General features: G+C 40.2%; 1 protein-coding gene across 4 annotated transcripts in view; it reads left to right on the forward strand.

Moving 5' to 3' along the window:
• The first annotated feature begins 2652 nt into the window (after positions 1 to 2652).
• RNF149 (ring finger protein 149) overlaps positions 2653 to 22161 on the forward strand; it is a 60100-nt gene continuing 40591 nt past the window's right edge. For all 4 annotated transcript variants that reach the window (XM_036028362.1, XM_036028363.1, XM_036028364.1 and 1 more), the window contains exon 1: positions 2653 to 3141. In XM_036028362.1, coding sequence (XP_035884255.1) covers positions 2691 to 3141 — 451 coding nt within the window. In that variant the 5' untranslated portion in view covers positions 2653 to 2690. The remainder of the gene's footprint in view (positions 3142 to 22161) is intronic.

The raw sequence follows: 22161 nt of genomic DNA on the forward strand, positions 1-22161 counted from the left end.
GGAACTGGAGAGTATTATGCTTAGTGAAAAAAGCAGGAAGCAAAAGACAAATAACAGTATGATATCACTTATAAGTGGAACATAACAAAGAAGCAAAATAGAACCAGAGGCATGGAAACCAGGAACAGAATGATAGGGGCCAGAGAGGAGTGGAGAGGGGAATAAGGGAGAAAAGAAGGGATAGTGCCTAAAGAACAAGTATAAATGACCCATGGCCATGAACACAGGGTAGAGAATGAATGTAGGGGAGGGAGTGGGGCAGGGAAGAACTTAGGGGGAAAACTGGGACAACTGTAATAGAAAGTAAGTAAATAAACAAATATATAGTTTTTCTAATAAATTTCTGTTAAAAAACAATACAATGATTTTAAAATAAAAAAAAATTATGAAACTCAGGACCCACCCATTCAGTATTTGAAAACATATGCCATTCTGGAGGAAAGAGATGGAGGCATGGGTCCGGGATTTCAAAGGGATAGTATGTAATTCACAGGTATTTGAAAAAGGGCAAATTCTTGCCAGGCCACTCAGAAACAATGGGACATAGGGGGGTTCTAACAAAAAGCTTGTTTGGATATTCCATGTCTGCCACACTTAGTTCTTATATGCTAAGGTGGGTATGCTAAGGTTCTTTTCCTGAAGCAGGTTTTTCTATCAGAATTCCTTTAGGAAGGTAATGGGAGAGGAACAAAGTTTCTTTCTAAGCCTTTTGTTTCTTAAAAATAACCAGCTTAAAATAATCAATATCCCAAAAAGATATTTTTTGAAGTGGCAAATTTTGCTTTCCCTCACTATCTGGGATTTCCTTCAAAATAATCCAGTGGGGGATGTGGAAGTCACTGGGTGTGTACTAAAAATGAAATTAGCTGTAGAGTTGATCATTGTTGAATCTGTTATAAGCGCATAGAGCTTCATTATACTAGTCTCTGTACTTTTGGAAACAGTTGAAATTTTCCATGGTAAAACTATTGAAAGAAAAGATAATGACATCTGCCTCACCCCACTACCCTACCTCCAGGGTAAGAGTAATGGTGTAAGGCCTGTCAGGTTTTCTTCTGGGACAGTAGGGAAGAGAGTGAGTGGCACTTGGCAACTAGTGTAGTGGATAAAAGCCCTACAGGTTTGAGTCATTGGCAAATCTGAGGCCTGGAGTTGATAACAGAAAATAAAAACCAAGAAGCTAGGATGGGCCTTGGGGCTTAACAGCTGTAAGGCCTGTTCCTATTAGCCTGTTGGACTTCACTGACCTACAATCCTGTTAACAATCATCAGTCCTTGACTCTGAAACAGTCAAAAGATATATTTTGTTCTTTTTAGACACATTGATTAGACACATGATGCTCTGCTCGCTCAGGTAGACTCATAAAAACAGCAAAGATGGATCATGGCCCTCAGGATACTGTTTTATAAAAAGGCTTAAAACTATTGGAAAGCAGTATTGCTAATACAACACTAATATGTAAGCATAACAAACAATTGCAGTCCACAAAAAATTGATAACAACTGGAAATGTAAAAGGGTGTAAGGCCCAACAAAACACCTGATATGAATGGCAACAATCTACTTCCAACCATTTGAGATCCTTGTACAAAGAAGGAAGATGAATCACAGCTTTTCTTAACTTGTTTTCCTGCAGCTGTAAGGTTTTATATTCAGGGCAAGTTTATTTCCAAATGAATTATTTATTGATTGATTGATTGACTGTTGACAACTTGATGCATTTATTTCAAAACTACAGATTATATATAAAATATACAATAAAGAGGGTAGTTGTGAGTATAATACTTCAGATAAGCCCTCAAGAATCAATTAACACCCTGGCTGGTGTGACTCAGTGGATTGAGCGAACCAAAGCTCTCAGGTTCGATTCCCAGTCAGGGCACATGCCTGGCTTGTGTGCCAGATCCCCAGTAGGGGGCATGCAAAAGGCAACGCACATTGATGTTTCTCTCCTCTTTCTCCCTTGCTTCCCCCTCTAAAAACAAATAAACAAAACCTTTATTAAAAAAAAGAATCAATTAGCATTTCAAAATTGGTAACAAGAATTTGGAAAATGTGTGCAGCTTCAAATAATTTTAAATTGGATTTTTAAATGTTTTAGACAAGTTCTTTGCCACAGTAAACTCTTCATAAACATCCGTTAAGTGATTTTACACAAACCGGCTCCCAGGCTTCACGAAGAGGCTTCCTGTTTCTCTGGCGGCCCCTTCCTCCGGCTTCCAGGACGAAAGAGGTCCTCTAGCTCCTGATCGGCCACTGCCTACCGGGCAGGCGGCATTGCGAAAGCCACCGTGTGGGTTATACGCAGCAGCTTCTCTGTCCGAAGAGTCTCAAGGGTCTCAGCACCGAGGTACAGCAAGTCTCCAGACTTTCACAGGCCTGAGGGAAGCTCCAAACCAAGCGCAATTGACTGGAGAAGTTCCAACCCAATCCCAACTCACCCAACCAGGATGTAGGGTAGAGGGAAGGTGAGCAGCCACACCCTTCACATCGCTCCGCCCCTTCCACCAGCTGCGCTTGCGCCACGGCCCCGCCCCGTGATCCGGCCTACCCCTTCTCCCGCTGGGCTGGAAACTCTTGGTTACTGTTGCTTCTCAGTTTTCTCTGACACCTCCTCTCTCTCTGTCTCTGTCTCTCTCTCTCTCTGGAAGTCCTCCGGCCAGGCTGGCTCGCTCCTAGGCAGCCCGGCCATGACGCGGCAGCCGGACGCTGGCCGCCAGGCCCACCGCGCCCTGGCGCTGCTGGCGATGGCCTTGTGCGCTCCCGGGGCCTGGGGTCTGGCGCTCGAGTGGTACTCGGCGGTGGTGAGCATCGAGTACTTGGACAAACAGACGAACCGGACCACGTGTAGCGTTTCAGAGAGCGGCCGCTTTGGCGACAGCTCGCCCAAGGAGGGCGCGCTAGGCCTGGTGGGCGTCCCGCGCATGGTGGATGGTGACCGGGAGGGCTGCACACCCCACACGCGCTTCATTGTGCCCCGACCCAGCGGCCGGGGGGCTGCGTCTTGGGTCGCCCTGGTGCCGCGCGGGGGCTGCACCTTAAAGGACAAAGTGCTGGTGGCGGCGCGGAGGAATGCTTCCGCGGTGGTGATCTACAACGATGAGCATCACGGGAACCTCACCGCGCCCATGTCCCATGCTGGTGAGCCAGACTCTGGACACCGGGAGGTGGTGGGGCGTCTTTACAGAGCAGTCCTGGAGGAGTGCCTTCATGTTCTCTCTTTGTATCCTTGGGGGGCGGGACGTGGTATGATTCTGATGGCCTGTGGCAATCCCAAACTTTAAGGGAAGCACTAGATTTGCTTGTTGTGCCCCCTGGGGTGCTGTTTGGAGGGAGGCCAGTCTCCTGAAGACAGTGGGGAGAACGAGAGACGTTAAAACCCAGTCGATGAAGAGTGTAGCTCTAACCCGGAAGGTCTCATCATGGGTCCCCTTTCATTCTGCGTCGTCCAGAGTCAGGAGCAAAGCACTCCAGGGTCTGGCTGACCCTTTACCAGGGTAAAGTGGTGGCTTGGTAGCACTCTGGTTTTTGGAACATGTTTGAATATTCTAAACTGTGAGTTAGAAAATCGAGTTTAACTCTGAGTCTGAAAGCCTGGATTTAAATTCAGATATGTTGTCTCACCAAATGTAGGGTTATAATACTGGCTTGACTGCCAATCAGGTTTGTTTAATCTTGAGTTTAGATGAAAATTTTAAAGCTGTGTTTCAAGAAAATATCTTGCTCTTTGCAAGGTGAGTGTTTCTATATACATGTATTCCATATGTGTATGCCAACAGGTAGCATTTTCAAGCACTAATTATAGTTTAAAAGGCTTATTTTGTAAGATACCTTCTGAACTAAACCTGAGTGCTTTTCAACCAGTGCACAGCAGAGTAGTGTATTATTTGTGCTGCCAAGATCATGACTCATTCAGAAACTTACTGTTATTAAAGGCCCCTGCATCTTCAAGTCAGATCCTTTTTTTCCTGTACTTTTGTTTTTCGTTCTGTTTTGGCTTTCTGAAGTCACATGCTGACAGTAAAATGAGGACAGAAGAGTGGCTTAGGATTTGTCCTATTTTAGCAGAGCGATAGGATCCGAAGTCAGTTCAGAGGTGAGGAAGTGGAGACAAAACAACACTTTAAAAAAGTTTGAGAGGACTTGGGAGGTGCTGGGAAATGGGCTGAAACTGAGGGCAGGAAGAATAGGATAGAAAATAATGAGGATATTTGAATTTGGACAGGAGTGATCTGGTAAATATCTAGAATAGAGAGGAGGTAACTGAAAGAGGAAGGTCTTTGAGAGGCTGTGTCCAGAATACTTGTGGAGGGGTTGGCCTCAGTTCGTAGAACGGAAAATTCCTCAGTTAGGACAGAAAGGAAGTGGGTTTGGAGAGGAAATGAAGCAGATGTCTATTAATAGCTTTGGGCCAGGCACCACTTTTGGTGCAGTTATTCCAGTGATTACAAATCTGCCCGGTTGTCATTGCATACAAGTCATGAAAGGCAAGGAACAACTGGGGAGCAAGACAGACCATGCAACTCATGGTTCCAGTGCAGGGAAATAAAGCTTCAAAACCTTTAACTGAGAAAACCTGTAGGGGTTGAGGTGGTGGCAGAAATGCCCAGCCTCACAGGAGAGCTGGTTGGAGAGACCCACTGGGTCTAGCACATACATGAAACACCCACCAGCTGGGTCCAATTTGCTTCTGGGTAGCAGCGGAAGTGACTGAAAGCCAGCCGAAAGCTGAACAAGCGGTATTGTTCCCTCTTGGACTCCTCTCCCACATATGGCACCATAACACAGACACTGTGGATTGCCCTACCCTGGCGCATACCCAAGACTCCGCCCCTTACTATGTAACAGGCCCATCAAGACAAAAAAAAAGTGGCCTAAATGACAGAACAGATCAAAACTCCAGAAAAAATACAACTAAACCACAGACAGCAAACCTATCAGATGCAGACTTCAAAATACTGGTAATCAGGATGCTCACAGAAATGGTTGAATATGGGTACAAAATAGAGGAAAGAGTGAAGGCTATGAAAAGTGGAGGCTACAAAAAGTGAAATACAGGGAAATGTACAGAGAATTAACAGTGACAGGAAGGAAACCAGGACTGGAATCAACAGTTTGGACCAGAATGAAGAAATAAACATTCAACCAGAACAAATGAAGAAACAAGAATTCAAAAAAAATGAGAGACTTAGGAACCTCCAGGAAAACTTTAAATGTTCCAACAGCTGAATCATAGGGATGCCAGAAGGAGAAGAGGAAGAGCAAGAAGTTGAAAACTTATTTGAAAAAGTAATGAAGGAGAACTTCCCCAATCTGGTGAAGGAAATAGAATTCCAGGAAACCCAAGAAGCTCAGTCCCAAAAAACTGGATTCAAGGAGGAACACACTAAGGCACATCATAATTAAGTTACCCAATATTAAAGATAAGGAGAGAATCTTAACGACAGCAAGAAGAAAGGAGATGGTTACCTAGAAAGGAATTTCCATAAGGTCATCAGTTAGTTTTTCAAAAGACACCTTATAGGCAAGAAGGGGCTGGAAAGAAGTATTCAAACTCATGAAAGGCAAGGACCTACATCCAAGATTACTCTATCCAGCAAAGCTATCATTTAGAATGGAAGGGCAGATAAAGTGCTTCTCAGACAAGGTCAAGTTAAAGGAGTTCATTATCACCAAGCCCTTATTATATGAAATGTTAAAGGGACTTATCTAAGAAAAAGAAGATAAAAAATATGAACAGTAAAACGACAACAAACTTAAAACTATCAACAGCCAAACCTAAAAAAGCAAAAACAAACTAAACCACTAGAAAGGAACAGAATCCACAGAAATGGAGAGCACATGGAGGGTTATCAGCAGGGAAGAGGAGGGAGGAAATGGGGGAAAGGTACGGGGAATGAGTAGTATAAGTGGTAGTGAGAAAATAGATGGGGGGGTTAAGAATAGTATAGGAAATGTAGAAGCCAAAGAACTTACAAGTACGACCCATGAACATGAAGTAAGGGAGGGGCAAATCCAGCTAGAAGGGGATATATAGGGCAGAGGGGAATACAGGGAAAAAAATGGGACAACTGTGATAGCATTGTCAATAAAATATATTTTTTAAAAGTACATAAAAAATGTTTCCCGTAAAAAAAGATATTTTGGATTTATATCAGAATCAAATAGTGGCTCTAAAATAAATCATGACTTTAAAGTAATGTTCTGTCAGAACAACTGTAAGAACTTACCCTAATGCCCAGAGTTGATTCCCTTTAGCAGACAGATACTAAGCCAAGTAATGTGCCTTCTCAGAGACAGAAATGCATAAAACACATGTTTGCCTTTGAAGGGTTAGCAGCCTAGTCAGAGCAATAATCAATTTTCCAGACAGTGTGGTTTGGACCCTCACAAATTATACGCACAAGTGCTTAGGAAGCATAAAGGAAGGACATGTAATGCGGATATTGCAATGATGACTAGAAGTTACTTTGAACAAGTTGAGTAAAAATTGATACAAATCAAATAATTAAAAGCTTTCATGGAGTATTGGCCTTAGTGTAGTTATTGTTGAATAATAAATGGAATGATTCTTTACCTAAAATCTTAGTGTGACCTTTTAGGAATGGTGCTTTTATTCTGTTAACAGTTGTTTACTAAGTGCCAGTTATTGGCAAGGCTTAGAGCTGTGTTTGGGGAAGAGGCCAGAATTGGGGTGGAGGGGAATGACAGAATGACAGGAGTGTAAGAAGTCCCTGACCTTAAGAGAGATGTGTAATTTGTGTTTGCAGAACATAGTAAAATTTATGAATAATAATTTTTACCTTAAATTATTTTTTATTTTTCAATTACAGTTGGTGTATGTTAGTTTCAGGTGTACAGCCCATTGATTAAACATTATATAACTTACTAAGGGATCATCCTGATAAATTTTGCACTCATCCAGTTACTGGAGTATTATTGACTATATTTCCTATGCTGTATTTTACATCCCTATGACTGTCCTGTAACAACCGATTTGTACTTTGCAGTCCCTTCACCTTTTTCATCTAGCCCTTCCAACATTCCTCCTATCTGGCAGCCATCAAAATGTCCTCTGTATCTATGAGTCTGTTTCTGTTCTGCCTTGTTCATTTTGTTTTTTAGATTCATTTGTTGATAGATATATATTTGTTGCCATTTTTTGTTCATATTTATCTTCTTTTCCTTCCTAAAAAAGACCCTTTAACATTTCATATAATACTGGTTTGGTGATGATGAACCCCTTTAGCTTTTTCTTGTTTGAAAAACACTTTATTAGTCCTTCAATTCTGAATAATAGCTTTGTTACAGAATAAACAAGGGGGGCCTGGGACGATATAAAGAAGCCCCCAGGTCCGTTATGTCCGCTGCCAGAGGAAAGACATCTCTCAATGCCAGAGATTTGTGAAAAGGAAACATTTATTTAATGCTATACAAACTTAAAGTAGGGACCTAATGTCTTCACCAAAAATCCTAAAGTCCCTTAAAGCACCCACAAACAGACACACTCCTTCCTTCCCCCTTTGCCCAGTCCAGAGTACCATATCTCCTAAAGCTGCGGGGGTCCCTACTCTGGCAAAGGCACGTGGTCCTCTCTCCCCGGAGCACGGGAGTCCCCACTCTGCCAGAGCCGTGTGGTTCTCCCTCAGGGCCGCGAGAGTCTTCACTCTGCTAACGCTGTGTGGTTCTCTCTTGCAGGGCTGCGCATGGTTGTCCCCCCCCCCCCCTCCAACGGCTGCCGCGTCTCAGTTTAAATCCCAGCGCCAATCTTCCTCTGAAACCCCATTTCCGGGCTCCTCTCGCAATTGGCTACAGCTGCCAGATTCTGGGCAGGTGTGGCCCTGTGTTGTGGAGCCAATTATCTCCAGGCTCTTTTGGATCTTATTATAGATCCCTATTTGAGGCTCCCCTCTTGGCTGCACCCTGTTACAGCTTTGCTGGGTAGAGTAATCTTGGTTGTAGGTCCTCATTTTTCATCACTTTGATATTTCTTGCCAATCCCTTCTGGCCCACAAAGTTTCTGTTGAGGAATCAGCTGACAGTTTATAGGAGCTCCCTTGTAGGTAACGAATTGCTTTTGTCTTGCTGCTTTTAAGGCTCTTTGTCTTTAAACTTTGGCATTTTAATTATGTCTTGGGCGTGGGCCTCTTTGGGCTCATCTTGTTTGGAACTATATGCACTTGCTGGACTTGTATATCTATTTCCTTCATGAGGTTAGGGAAGTTTTCTGTTGTTATTTTTTCCACATAGGTTTTCATTTTCTTGCTCTGTTTTCTCCTTCTCACACCCCCAAGATGCAAATATTGGTACTCATGAGGTTGTCCCAGAGGCTCCTTATAGTGTTTTCATTTTTTGGATTCTTTTTCTTTCAGACGTTCTGATTAGGTGTTTTCTGCTTCCTTAACTTCCAGATCTCTGGTTTGATCCTCTGCCTTATCTATTCCACTGTTGATTTCCTATAATGTAACGTTCTTCATTTCAGTTAATGTATTCTTCAGTTTTCACTGTTTCTTTTTTATGTTTTCTAGTTCTGTTATGTTTCATTTCTCTTTGTTGAAGTTCTAAGTTCATATACTCTTCCCCTAAATTCATTTAGCATCCTTATAACAAGTGTTTTAAACTCGGTATCTGGTAGATTGCTTGTCTCCATTTTGTTTAGTTCCTTTTCTGGATTTTTTTGCTCTATTGTGTCATTTGGGACATATTTCTCTGTCTTTTTTTTTTCGTTTTTACCTTCCTGTGTTCGTTTCTATGTGTTAGATAGAGCTGCTGTGTCTCACAAGCTTGGTAAAGTGGTCTTATGTGGTAGGTGTCCTGACGGGTCCAATGGCACAGCCTCCCCAATCAACCAAGCTGGGCACTCCAGCTGTACTCCCACCCCACCCCCATATGGGCTGTGTACTCCTTCCTGGTGTAGTTGAGCCTTGATTGCTATTTGGCGCCTCAGTGCGGGGGATTTACTACCAGGCTGATCAGCTGCAAGGACTTGCTGCAGCCACTGTGGATGTAAAGAGGAATACCCCATGGAACAGGGCTTACTTCAGTGGGGCCCCTGGGCCTAGTGAGCCTGCCCATTGAGTATGTCACTTGTGGAAGTGTTTGGAAGGTGCTTTGATGTGGTCTGAAGCTGTCCACCAGTTGTATTGGGTCTGGGGCCTTCTGAGAGGTGCAGACCAAGGTCAGCCCACCTAGCATGAGCTACAATGTGATCTACACATGGGTGCTACTTGTGTTGGGCTTGGAGGTGCCCCGAAAAGGCTAAGCTGTGAACCAAGGCTAACTGCTGCTAGTTCAGGGCTGGGGCAATTTAGCAAAAGGCCAGATTCTGCTTGTTTGAGAGACTTTAGGAAAGTCTGAAGCATGAGACAGGACAGGCTATGTCTATGGAAAAACCTCTTGGGTGGGCTGAAATTTGGATGGGGTGGGGTTTCAGGAAATCACCAGGTCTGGTTGAACAGTGTTAGCCAAGTTGATGGAATCTCAGATAAGGTGCCTGCCTGCCAACTCTGTGACTGGAGGGTTCATCAAAGGAACAGCGGCCTCTGCCAGCACTTACGTCTGGGGGAAAGCCGCCCCTGTAGCTCTCACCCTGAATCTGGACAGTTCAGTTCCTCTATATGTTCTTGGTGTCTTTCAAGCTGCTGCCCCAGCACTGGAGCTTAGGGGGACTAAGTCAGAGTAAGTTAGTGGGGGGGTTCCCTTTAAGAGGAACACCTGACTCCTCTGTCTCACTCAGCCTCAATCTCTGCTGGTTTTTACAGCCAGAAGTTATGGGACTTCTCTTTCCAGCACTGGCACTCTGCATTGAGGGCCTGCTGTGGGCCTGGGACCCCTGGCTCTTCACGAGGACTTCCACAGCCCAGAAACCCCTCCCAATTTTATCTGGCACACGTGGGTGTATAGGACCTGCCCATTCTGTTCTGTGTCTCTGCCCCTCCTATCAGTCTTATTGTGGCTTCTTTATATCCTTAGTTGTAGGACTTTTGTTCAGATAGATTTTGGGTAGTTCTGAATGATGGTTATTCTGCAGTCGAATGGTAATTTTGATGTGGTCAGGGGGGGAGGCGAATACTGTATTTACCTACAACTCCATCTTGACCAGAAGCCTCAAATAATAAATTCTTGATGATCTTTAAAACACTAACCCACAAATGATCTCAAAATTTAGCTTTGAATATAGACTGTATTTTGGTGCTATAGGAAGACAGAAATGGCACCTGACAGCTTCACAGAAGGTAGAATCTACTAGAGCAGTTTCCAAAAAGATTGAGTTTTTGTTTTTAGATTTTGTTTTTGTTTTTATTTTTATTATTTTTAAAAGATTTTATTTATTTATTTTTAGAGAGGGAAGGGAGGGAGAAAGAGAGAGAAACATCAATGTGCGGTTACTTGGGGCCGTGGTCTGCAACCCAGGCATGTGCTCTGACTGGGAATCGAACCTGCGATGCTTTGGTTCACAGTCTGTGCTCAATCCACTGAGCTACGCCAGCAGGGGAGTTTTTGGGTTTTTTTAGAGAGAGGGGAAAGGAAGGAGAAAGAGAGAGAGAAACATCAATGTGTGGTTGCCTCTCACACACCCCCTACTGGAGACCTGTCCACAACTGAGGAATGTGCTCTGACTGGGAATCAAACCAGCAACCCTTTGGTTTGCAGGCCCACACTCAGTCCACTGAGGTATACCAGCCAGGACCAGAAAGATTGAATTTTGAAGGACATGTGAAGATGATGGAGAAGATGTCTCTGGGATGTATGGCATTAGTGAGATTTGGTGGGCTGTAGGACATTCTGGATGGTGGGATTAGCACTGCAAAAAGCTGAGTGCCTGAGAAAAAGTCATGCATTTAGGAAAACAGCAAAGAGTGCCCAGTAAGATCATTGAGTAGTATATTCAACAAATACAAAATATTTTTGACTGAACCAAATTTTCCAAACATAATTTAAAATTCCAAGAAGAGAATTGTGTTTATTTTGGGGTCCTCTTCACTCTGAACTTACCATGAAAATTGTAAAATATCTTCAAATTTCAGAGACATATACATTCAGATTTACTGTACTATCTTCTCTGCAGAGGAGTTAATATTCTTATTGGGTCATTTCAACTATAATACTAGAAGATAAGTCAATTTTCCACATTTACTCATTCAGAAACCCTCTATAAGTCATTAGTGTGATGCTGGGCTACAAAACCTAATAAATAAGAACAAATAGTACTGGTTTAGTGAAGGAGAGAGACCTATAAAGAAATTATATAGTAAGTGCATAAAAAGAGGTATGTCTAAGAGACTTTGATGCATCACATACTCAGAAATGTAGGTGGTGCTGAAAAACCTTAGTTTGATCTTAGGCTGACCCTTCAATATTTAACTAGGAAGTCTCCAGTTTGGGGGAGAAAGGTGGAGAGGGTATGGAATTTAAGTTAGTGGAAAAAAGAAAACCTGAAAGTTCATGGGATTCTTTTGCTGGAACTTTAAAATTTATTTCTTGCTGCCCAAATTAGTTTCCTAGAACAGAAATCTAATCCAGTACTTTAAATATTCCAGTAGTTCTTATTTCCTCCAGCAGAGTATTGAAATCTACTTGAAATAGTTTCCGTGGGAGGAGAAATGGTACACTAGACTCAAAGGTCACCTTCTAGAATTTTGAAGCTATTGCCACCAATCAGATTTTTTTTAACATTTTGTTTGTTTTTGACAAGGTGGTAGGAACACAGAAATTTAAAAGGAAATGGAAATACATCCTATTTTATTTTGTGCATGGAAGAGTTTTGTGGATAATTTGGCTTGCTGAAAGAATATTTTATTTGATATTTATTATTATTTGACAACTAGGTGTTTGCTTATATACTATGTTCAAAGACCTTCTGATAAGTGTAAGACTAAAATAAAACAAACTGCCTCAAATTCTCCTATCTGATGGTGATGTGTATACATTATTTTGGGGAGCATGGGAGGTTGCACAAGATGACTTTCTTTAGTCAAATGTAATTGGCAATGTTAAAGCTTAGGGAAGAAAAATAATTTAAAGGCTTTTTCTCACCTGTCCCAAGTCTTCGGGGATGTTTGTGCCTTCTCTGAAGAAATCAGCTATTTAGTTTAAGTTGTGATGTGCTATCATATGCCACTGAAGCTGTCTGGGATTTCGCAGAGGTGCATCAGGAAAGGACAAGGACAGCAAGCACTCTTGAGGTTGTGCAGACAGTAACCCCAAGCTGGTGCATTTTTACTCAGCTGCCCTGCTGCCTGTTTACCCCTAAAAATGTCCCAGAAAAGCAAATCACAGGATAGAATGAGCCTTTGTTCTGAATTGTGTTAATTTGTAGTATTGGCCTGGACAAAAAGTCCATATGGTTTTTTCCTTAAAATAAAAGACACATTTTTCATTTTCACCAGTACTTTATTGACTTGCGTATTTTGAGTATGTCAGCTATCTCCCGCTATTAGCTTCTAGTTGTGTAGAGGCCAGGAGTGCTGCTAAACATCTTCCAATGCATACAACCTCCCCACAGCAAAGAATTATTTGGCCAAAATGTCCATAGTACCAAGAAACTTTGCAAACCACTTTGACACATTCAACCAGCCACAACACCTTCTCCATTCACTGCACAAATCTTTTATTGTGTTTCAGTTGCATTTTTACTTTTCTTAAAATAATAAAACATAATACATGGAAAATGTTGCTTTTCTTCCATCTTCAATATTAAACTGGCTGCACAAAAATTCACCAATTTTGATGTTATTTTTTTAATGCATGCTGATATGACAGCTGTCATAATACATTCTAACAAAATTGTTTCAAATGAAGTTAAAAACAACTAAGCACCTACTAGAGCCATCTTACAGAAAAAAACAAAAGAATGTTTTGGCCAACCCAATAGTTCACAGAAGCAATCTTGGTGCTGTGATTACAAAGCGTAAGCAAACAGTTCAGCCATCATTCTAGGCATAGGATTTTTTTTTTTTTAACAATTTCTTTTAACTCATTAAACTAAGATTAATTTCCCAAGTGAAAAATTTCAAATTGGTGTGACAAGCTTTTCAGTTCAGGGTATCCTTCTGATGACCAGTGTGTTTTAGTTGCTCCACCCCTCCCCTACTTGAGATTGTAGGTGTTTAAGGACCTCCCTCATCTCCGTTTATCTTTCACCTCTCATTCATTCATGTATTTATTCAACAAATACTTTCTAAACACCCTGTGCTCCCTTCTATATGAGGCACTGGGGATAATAAGATTAACACTTTTAGCGACTAACCAGACTGAATTAGTCATCACCTATGTTTTTGTGATGGTTTCACAGCCTAGAGGGTTTCGCAGTTTCCTTTGGTAAACTTTCCTGTCCTTGAGGGAAATAGGTCTCCATAAGCCCGTACAAAATGATCACCCTGTTTCTGCAGCTCTGTTTTCCCTTTCTTGTTAAGTGATACTTCAAAATTGAAAAATTCTCATCTCCTTTTTATCGTTCTTCAGTTACAGTTGGCCTACCTTTTTTCCCATTGCTCACCAGTACCCCAGCTCCACTCACACCCACAAGGCAGTCCCCTGCCATTGTCTGTCCCCATGAGTCCTCTGTTCCTGTTCCTTTGCTTGCCCCTTTCCTTTCTTCCCCCATTTTCCCCCACCTCTCCCCTCTGATCACTGTCAGTTGTTCTTTATTTCTAAGTCTCTGTTTCTATTTTCCTTGTTTGTTTTGTTGATTAGGTACCACGTATAGATGAGATCATAAGGTATTTGTATTTCACTGCCTGGCTTATTTCACTTAGCATAATGCTCTCCAGTTCCATCCATGCTGTCCTGAAGGGTAGGAGCTCCTTCTTTCTTTTTGCTGCATAGTATTCTGTTGTGTAAATATACCACCGTTTTTCGACCCACTCACTTACTGGTGGGCAGGCAGTTAGGCTGTTTCCAGCTATTGGCTATTGTAAATAACACTTTTATGAATGTTGGGGTACATAGGTTCTTTTGAATTGGTGATTCAGGATTCTTAGGGTATAGTCCCAGCAGTGGGATCAGATCACTGAATGGAAAGGAAGTTCCATCTTTAGTTTTCTGAGGAAATTCTATACTATTTTTCACAGTGGCTGCACCAGTCTGCATTCCCACCAACAGAGTACTAGGGTTCCCTTTTTTCTACAATGTCACGAGCACTTGCTGTTTGTTGATTTGGTTATGATGGCTATTCTCACCGGTGTGAAGTGGTATTGCTTTGTGGTTTTAGTATGGATCTCTCTAATGGCTAGTGATGTTGAGCATTTTTTCATGTGTCTGTGAGTCCTCTGTATGTCCTCCTTGGAGAAGTCTGTTCAGGTCCGTTGCCCGTTTTGTAATTGGGTTCTTTGTCTTCCTGGTGTGAGTTATGTGAATTCTTTATATTATTTTGTAGAAGAGATCTTTGTCCAGGCTACCGTTGGCAAATATGTTTTCCCATAAATTGGTTCCCTTTCCATTTTGTTGATGTTTTCTGTATTTGTGCAGAAGCTTTTTAGTTAGATGTATTCCCATTTGTTTATTCCTTCCTTTACATCCCTTGCTGTAGGGGCTGTATTGGTGAAAATACTGCTACATAGAATATCTGAGATTTTCCTGCCTATGTTCTCCTCTAAGACTTTTATGGTGTTGCAATTTATAGTTAAGTCTTTTTTCTCTCTTGAGTTTATTTTTGTGTATGGTTTAAGTTGGTGGTTGAGTTTGACTTTTTTCAATGTAGCTGTCCAGATCTCCCAACACCATTTATCAAAGAAGCTATTTTTACTCCGTTTTTCTTACAGCGGACTTGTAGTCAAAACACTGAGTTTTGACATCAGGTATTGTGTTCCCCCCTACTGTGTTCTTCTTTCTCAAAATTGCTGCAGGTATTCGGGGTCATTTGTGATTCCATATACATTTTTGAAATATGTCTGTATATCTATGAAATATGTCATTGGGATTTTAATAGGGATTGTGTTGAATCTATATATTCCTTAGGGTAGTATGGACATTCTGATGGTGTTAATTCTTCCAATCCATGGACATGGTATATGCTTCCATTTATTTGTGTCTTCCTTAACTCTTTTCTTTATTGTTGTATAGTTTTCTGAATACAGGTTTTTTACATCCTTGGTTAGATTTATTCCTAAGTATTTTATTTTTCTTGTTGGGTCCCATAAATGGGATCTTTTTTCTGATTTGTGTTTCTGATATTTCATTGTTGGTGTACAAGAATACTTTTGATTTCTGAATGTTGACTTTGTATCCTATTTTGCCAGATTCATTTGTTAGGTCAAGTAGTTTTTGGGTGGAGTCTCGGGGGTTTTCTATGTATACTATCATGTCATCTACCAACAGTGACAGTTTACTTCCTCCTTTCCAGCTTGGATGTCTTTTTTTTTTGTCTGTTTCCTGTGGCTAGAACTTCCAATACAATGTTGAATATATGTGCAAGTGGACACCCTTTTCTTGTGCCTTATGTTAGGGGGAACACTTTTAGTTTTTGCCCATTGAGTATCATGTTGACTATGTTTCTTATATATAACTTTTATTATTTTGAGGTATGTTCCTTCTCCCACTTTGCTGAATGTTTTTATCAAAAATGGGTGTTGACCCTTATCAAATGCTTTTTTAGCATGTATTGATATGATCGTGTCATTTTTGTCTTTCTTTTTGTTTATGTGATATATTACAGTTAGGGGTTTGCATATATTATACCATCCTAGCATCCTTGTAGTGAATCTCACTTGATCATGATGTATGATAGTTTGTATTACTGGCTGCAGTTTGCCAAAATTTTATTGAGGATTTTACATCTATTTTCATCAGCAATACTGACCTGTAGTTTTCTTTCTTCGTTGTGTCTTTATATGGTTTTGGAATTAGGACAATACTGACCTCATAAAAAGAGTTTGGGAGTCTTAACTCCTCTTGGATATTTTGAAATAGTTGGAGAAGAATCAGAGTTAGCTCTTCTCTAAATGTTTGGTAAAATTCTTCTGTGAAGCTGTCTGGGCCAGGGCTTTTGTGGGCCGAGAGTTTTTTGATTACTGCTTCAGTGTCGCTAGCTGATATCAGTGTATTCCAACTTTCTGCTGCTTCTTGACTCATTTTTGGAGAATTATGTTTCTAGAAATGTGTGCATTTCACCCAGGTTTTCAAATTTTTGGCATATAGTTGTTTATAGTAATTTCTTTTTTAAGATTTTATTTATTTATTTTTAGAGAGGGAAGGGAGGGACATAGAGAGAGAGAAACATCAATGTGAGGTTGCTGGGGGTTATGGCCTGCAACCCAGGCATGTACCCTGGCTGGGAATTGAACCTGCAACACTTTGGTTCGCAGCCCGAGCTCAATCCACTGAGCTACACCAGCCAGGGTTGTTTATTATAATTTCTTACGGTCCTTTGTATATCTATGGTACTAGTTGTAATCTCTCCTCTTTCATTTCTGATTTTCTTTATTTGGGTCCTTTCTCTTTTTTTCTTGATGATTCTGGTTAAAGGTTTGTCGATTTTGTTTATCTTTTCAAAGAACTAATTCCTAGAATTATTGATCCTTAGAAATGTTCTTTTAGTCTCTATGTCATTTAATTCTGCTCTGATTTGATTATTTCTTTCCTTCTTCTCACTCTGGGCTTTGTTGTTGTTTCTCTTTTTTTGTAGATGTAGAGTTATGTTTTTATTTGAAATTTGTCTATCTTTTTTAGGTAGGTCTGTATTGCTGTGATTTTCCCCCTCAGGACTACCTTCACTGTGACTCTTATGTTTTGGGTTGTTTGTGTTCATTTGTTTCCAGAAACTTTGATTTCTTCCTTGGCCTCATTCTTAACCCATTCATCATTTAATAACATGTTATTCAGTCTCCATGTATTTGAGTGTCTCTGAGTTTTTCCTTGAGGTTGGTTTCTAGTTTCAATCCCTTGTCCAAGAATATGCTTGATATGATTTCAGTTTTCTTAAATTTGTTGATTTTTGTTTTGTACCCTATCATGTGGTCTATCTTTGAAAATATTCCATGTGCACTTGAAAAGAATGTGTATTTTCCTTCTTTGTGGCAAAAGTTTCTGTACATATCAGTTAAGCCCATTTGATCTACAGTGTCATTCAATGCCACAGTGTCCTTGGTGATTGTTTGGAAGATCTGTCCTTTGCTGACAGTGGTACATTAAAATCCCCTAGTATAAGTGTGTTGCTATCTATGTCTTTTTTGAAGTCCTCTAATATTTTCCTTATATATTTGGGTGCTCCTATGTTGGGTGCATATATTCTTACAATATTTATAGAATCCCCTATAGGGGATTCTTCCCTTTAGAATTATATAATTACCTTCTTTGTCTATTTCTGTCACCTTTGTTTTGAAGTCTATTCTCTCTGATATAAGTATTGCTACCCTGGCTTTATTTTCCTGTCCATTTGCTTGGAATATTTTTTTCCAGTCCTTTACTTTCAGTCTCTGTAGGTCCTTTGTTCTGATGTGGGTCTCTTGTAGACAGAATATATGTGGATCATGTTTTCTTTTCTATTCAGCTACCCTATGTCTCTTGATTGGAGCATTTAATCTCTTTACATTTAAGGTTACTATTGGTAGGTTTGTATGTAGGAAACCTATCTTGTATGTAGCCACCATTCTGCGTGGCATGGGTCCAGCTCTCACTCGGAGATGCATAGGACCCATGCCCACGGATAGGTTCTCCTGTAGGGAATCAGGCCTGCAATGTGCCTAGGCTGCTTTGAGTCTTGTTCTTGCTAAAAAAAACTCCCTCACCCTGAATTGAGGATGTTTACTGCAAAGTAACTTCCTAAAATCAGTGCTAAACCTTCCAAGGATGAGTGTAACCAGTTCAACCACTTTTGCCTTTTCATTTGCAAATATCCCTCTTCTGTCATGTGATTAGTGGCATTGGCTCCTTTGTTTTCTGTAAAAGGTAACCGCCTAAAGTGAACCTGTGCATAGTAAATGAGGACCATCATGTAATGTGCTGAGAAAACCCAAAAAAAGGCCAGTCACGGCAAGGGCCAAGGCTTTTGCTCCTCTTGCAAGAAAAGCCATGCTGTCCCTTTTCCCCCACCGCACTCAGTAGTCCATGTGAATGTCTCATTTCATCCATAATGACGTGGACACGGGGGGCTGGTGTCTGCATCATTTGTACTCATTGCCATTTTTTCCCTTTATACCCGAGTTTCTCTCTCTTTTACTCTATACTTTTATCTTCTTAAATCATTCCACTTAGCATCTCTTGCAATGCTGGTATGCTTTTAACTTTCTTTTGTCTGGTAAACTTCTTATATCACCTTCCATTTTAAATGACAGTCTCTTTGGGTAGAGTAGTCTTGGTTGCAGGCATTTGCTTTTTCATTATTTGGAATATGTCTTGCCATTCCCTTTTGTCCTTTAGTGGGTCTGTTGAAAATTCAGCTGTTAGCCTTATCAGAATTCCCTTGTATGTTAGTATCTGTTTCTCTCTTGCTGCTTCTAAGATTGTCTCTTTATCTTTAAAAACTGGAATTTTAATTATGATGTGTCTTGGAGTTGGGCTCTTTGGATTCACCTTGATTGGGACTCTCTGCTTCCTGAATGTGCATGGTATTTCCTGTCTCCAAGTTACGGAAGTTTTCTGTCATTATTTTGTCAGTCATGTTTTTTCCTTTTCTTCTTCATCTGGTATTCCAATGATGCCAATGTTTTTATGTTTCATGTTGTCCTGAAGTTCCCTTAAACTCTCCTCATACTTTTTGAGTCTTTTTTCATTTTGTTTCTCTACTGGGTATTTCATTCTACCATGTCTTCCAGTTCACTGATTTGGTCTTCTGCTTCATGTAGTGTGCCTATAATTCCTTTTAGGGTATTTTTTTATTTAAGATATTGTGTTCTTCATTTCTTCCTGGTTCTTGTTTATAGTTTCTCTTTACTTTTTCATGCTTTGTAGCTCCTAGTGAGTTCCATAAATATCCTTATAACCATTTTTTTAAAATTCTATATTTGATAGATTGATTGCCTCAATTTCAGTTAGCTCTTTTACTAGGGATTCTTCCATTCCTTTTGATTGGGGGTTCTTTCTTTGTCCCCCAGTTTTAGGTGACTCTTTGTGTATTTCTATATGTTGTGCTTTGCCTGTTTGTCTTCATGGAGTAGACTTATATGGCAGGCGTTCTGTGGGGACTCAGTGGTGTAGTCTCTTTGATCTCGTCTGAATGCTCTAGAGTTGCCCTTTCTTCTGTTTGTGTGGGCTCTCATTATATTTGAACTTTATATGTTGGTGGCCTCTTTATTGGTGTGTTTTTCCCTCCAGTGGGCTTACTGGTAGTCACAACTCCCACCTTGCCTTGTATGCTGTTGCACAGGTGTTGGTTAACAAAGCAGTATTACCAGACAACCAAACCTATGCCAGCAAACCTTACCACATCAGCAATTCCAACCACAATTGAGCAAAAGTTAATAAAGGTTAAGAGAGATGATGAATATTACAATATATGACAAAGGGAATATGAGATGACTAAAAGAGGGGGAAATGTTATTGTGTGGTCACAGCTAAGAGGATTGATAATAGTTGGGATAGAACCGAGACAAAGAAAGGGAGAGAACAAAATTTAAAACATAAGTGAAACACGAAAGGACAATGGGGTAAGAAATGGGAAGAGTATACTATGAGGTTTGAAGTAAAATTGAAAAGGTGCTGAACCAGTGGGAGCAAAATTACAGAAAAACCACAGTACAGTTGATATTAACAACAGCTGAATGAAGTTTAATAAAGGTGGAACAGGAATAAGGAAATTGTACAAAAGAGAAGAGTGAATATGAGATATCTACAGTAACAAAAAATGATTTTGAGTGGATAGGGAAACAAACTAAGAGTAAGGAGTAAAGGCCAGGTCGAGAGATGTAGGGGAGAAATGAAATAAAATTCCTCAATGAGCTGATCAGGGATATGGTAAAGGTGAAATGCAGTAAGACAGGGGGAGAATATTCTGTGGTTTTTAAAGTGCAAGCAAACAGTGAACAAATAGGAGTTCTGTTTGTATAGTACAGCAATAACCATGTTTTTCATCCAACTAACCACTGTTTATAAAAGATAGTAAAGGAACAAGACTCTCAGAAGAGGCAGGGGGAAGAATGTGAGCTGACTTAATAAAGAAGAGTGCTTATATATGGTTAGATGGAGGAGAAACAGTGAGAGTAAGGGATAGGAACATGAGAGAAAATAAAGTTTACAGCATCATTAATAATGCTTAGGGAGATGGTGAAATGGACTAAGATCAGGGAAGAGTGCTGTGGGTGATTTGTTATAATAATATGATAAAAATATATAATATGAATAAGAAGTAAAAGACCAAGAGTAGTGAGTTATTTGGAATACCAATGAAGTGAAAGAACAAAAATTAAAATGCAATATGAAAGGAAGAAAAAACTAAGGGGAACAAAAAGAAGAGAGAAATTTTTTAAAAATATGCAAGCTCTGATGAAGAGCAAGGTGAAATTTGTCTCAAATGTTAGTGCTCTCCTTCCAGCTTCTATCTGGATGTTTCTGCTTTTCTTTCTGTCAGCTCCAGTCCTTACTCTTAGGAGGAAAAAACCCAAAAACCAATATTCAGAAATCAAAGGCATTTTTGTACACCAACAATGAAATATCTGAAATAGAAATCAGGGAAAAAATCCCATTTGATATAACAACAAGAAAAATAAAAGACGTAGGAAGAAACCTCACCAAGGAAGTAAAAGACCTGTACTTAGAAAACTACACAACACTAAAGAAAGAAATAAGGAAGACACAAACAAATGGAAGCATATACCATGTTCACGGATTGGAAGAATTAATATCATCAAAATGTCCATACTACCCAAAGCAATTTACACATTCAATGCAATACCTATTAAAGTACCAATGGCATATTTCACAGATATAGAACAAATACTTCAAACATTTATATGGGACCATAAACGACCCCAAATAGCTGCAGCAATTTTGAGAAAGAAGAACAAAGTAGGAGAGATCACAATACCTGATATTAAACTGTATTACAAGTCCACTGTAATCAAAACAGCCTGGTATTGGCATAAGAACAGACACATAGACCAATGGAACAATATAGAGACCCCAGAAATATACCTAAGTCTCTATGGTCAATTAATATTTGACAAAAGGGGAAGAAGCATAAAATGGAGAAAAATAGCCTCTTCAGCAAATGCTGTTGGGAGAGCTGGACATATACATGCAGAAGAAATGAAACTTGATCACCAACTCGCAGCATACACAAAAATAAATTCAAGGTGCATAAAAGAAATATAAGTCATGACACTGCAAGCATCCCAGGGGAAAACATAGGCAGGAGTATCTGATATTCCATGCAGGAATATTTTCACTGATATGTCCCCTAAAGCAAGGGACATAAAGGAAGGAATACACAAATGGGATCTCATCAAAATAAAAAGCTTCTGCGTGACTAAACAAAACAACCTTAAAGTGAAAAGGTAACCAAATGTATGGGAAAACATATTTGCCAGTTATACGTTGGATAAGGGTTTGATCTCCAAAATATATAAAGAACTCACAGGACTCCACCCCAGGAAGATAAACAACCCCATTAAAAAATGGGCAAAAGACCTGAACAGGCACTTCTCCAGGGAGGACTTACAGAGGGCCCAGAGACATATGAAAAGATACTCAGCATCGCTAGCCATCAGAGAGATGCGAATTAAAACTATAATGAGAAATCACTTCACACTGGTCAGAATGGCCATCATAAACAAATCAACAAACAAGTTTTGGAGAGGATGTAGAGAAAAAGGAACACTAGTGCGCTCTTGGTGGGAATGCAGACTGGTGTAGCCACTGTGGAAAACAGTATGGAATTTCCTCAGAAAACTAAAAATGGAACTGCTTTATTTTGACATAGCAATTTTACTGCTGGGATTATATTCTAAGAACCCTGAAACATCAATCCAAGAGAACCTATGCACCCCAAAATACATAGCAGGACAATTTACAATAGCCAAGTGCTGGAAGCACTTCAGTAAAGTGCCCATCAGTAAATGAATGGATCAAAAAACCATGGTACATTTATACAATGGAATTCTACACAGCAGAAAGAAAGGAGCTCCTACCCTTTGTGACAGCATGAATGGAACTGGAGAGCATTATGCTAAGTGAAGTAAGCCAGGAGGTGAAAGACAAAAACCATATGATCTCACCTTTAAGTGGAAC

Source organism: Phyllostomus discolor, chromosome 6 (genome assembly GCF_004126475.2).
Source record: "Phyllostomus discolor isolate MPI-MPIP mPhyDis1 chromosome 6, mPhyDis1.pri.v3, whole genome shotgun sequence".
NCBI classification, from domain to species: domain Eukaryota; kingdom Metazoa; phylum Chordata; class Mammalia; order Chiroptera; family Phyllostomidae; genus Phyllostomus; species Phyllostomus discolor.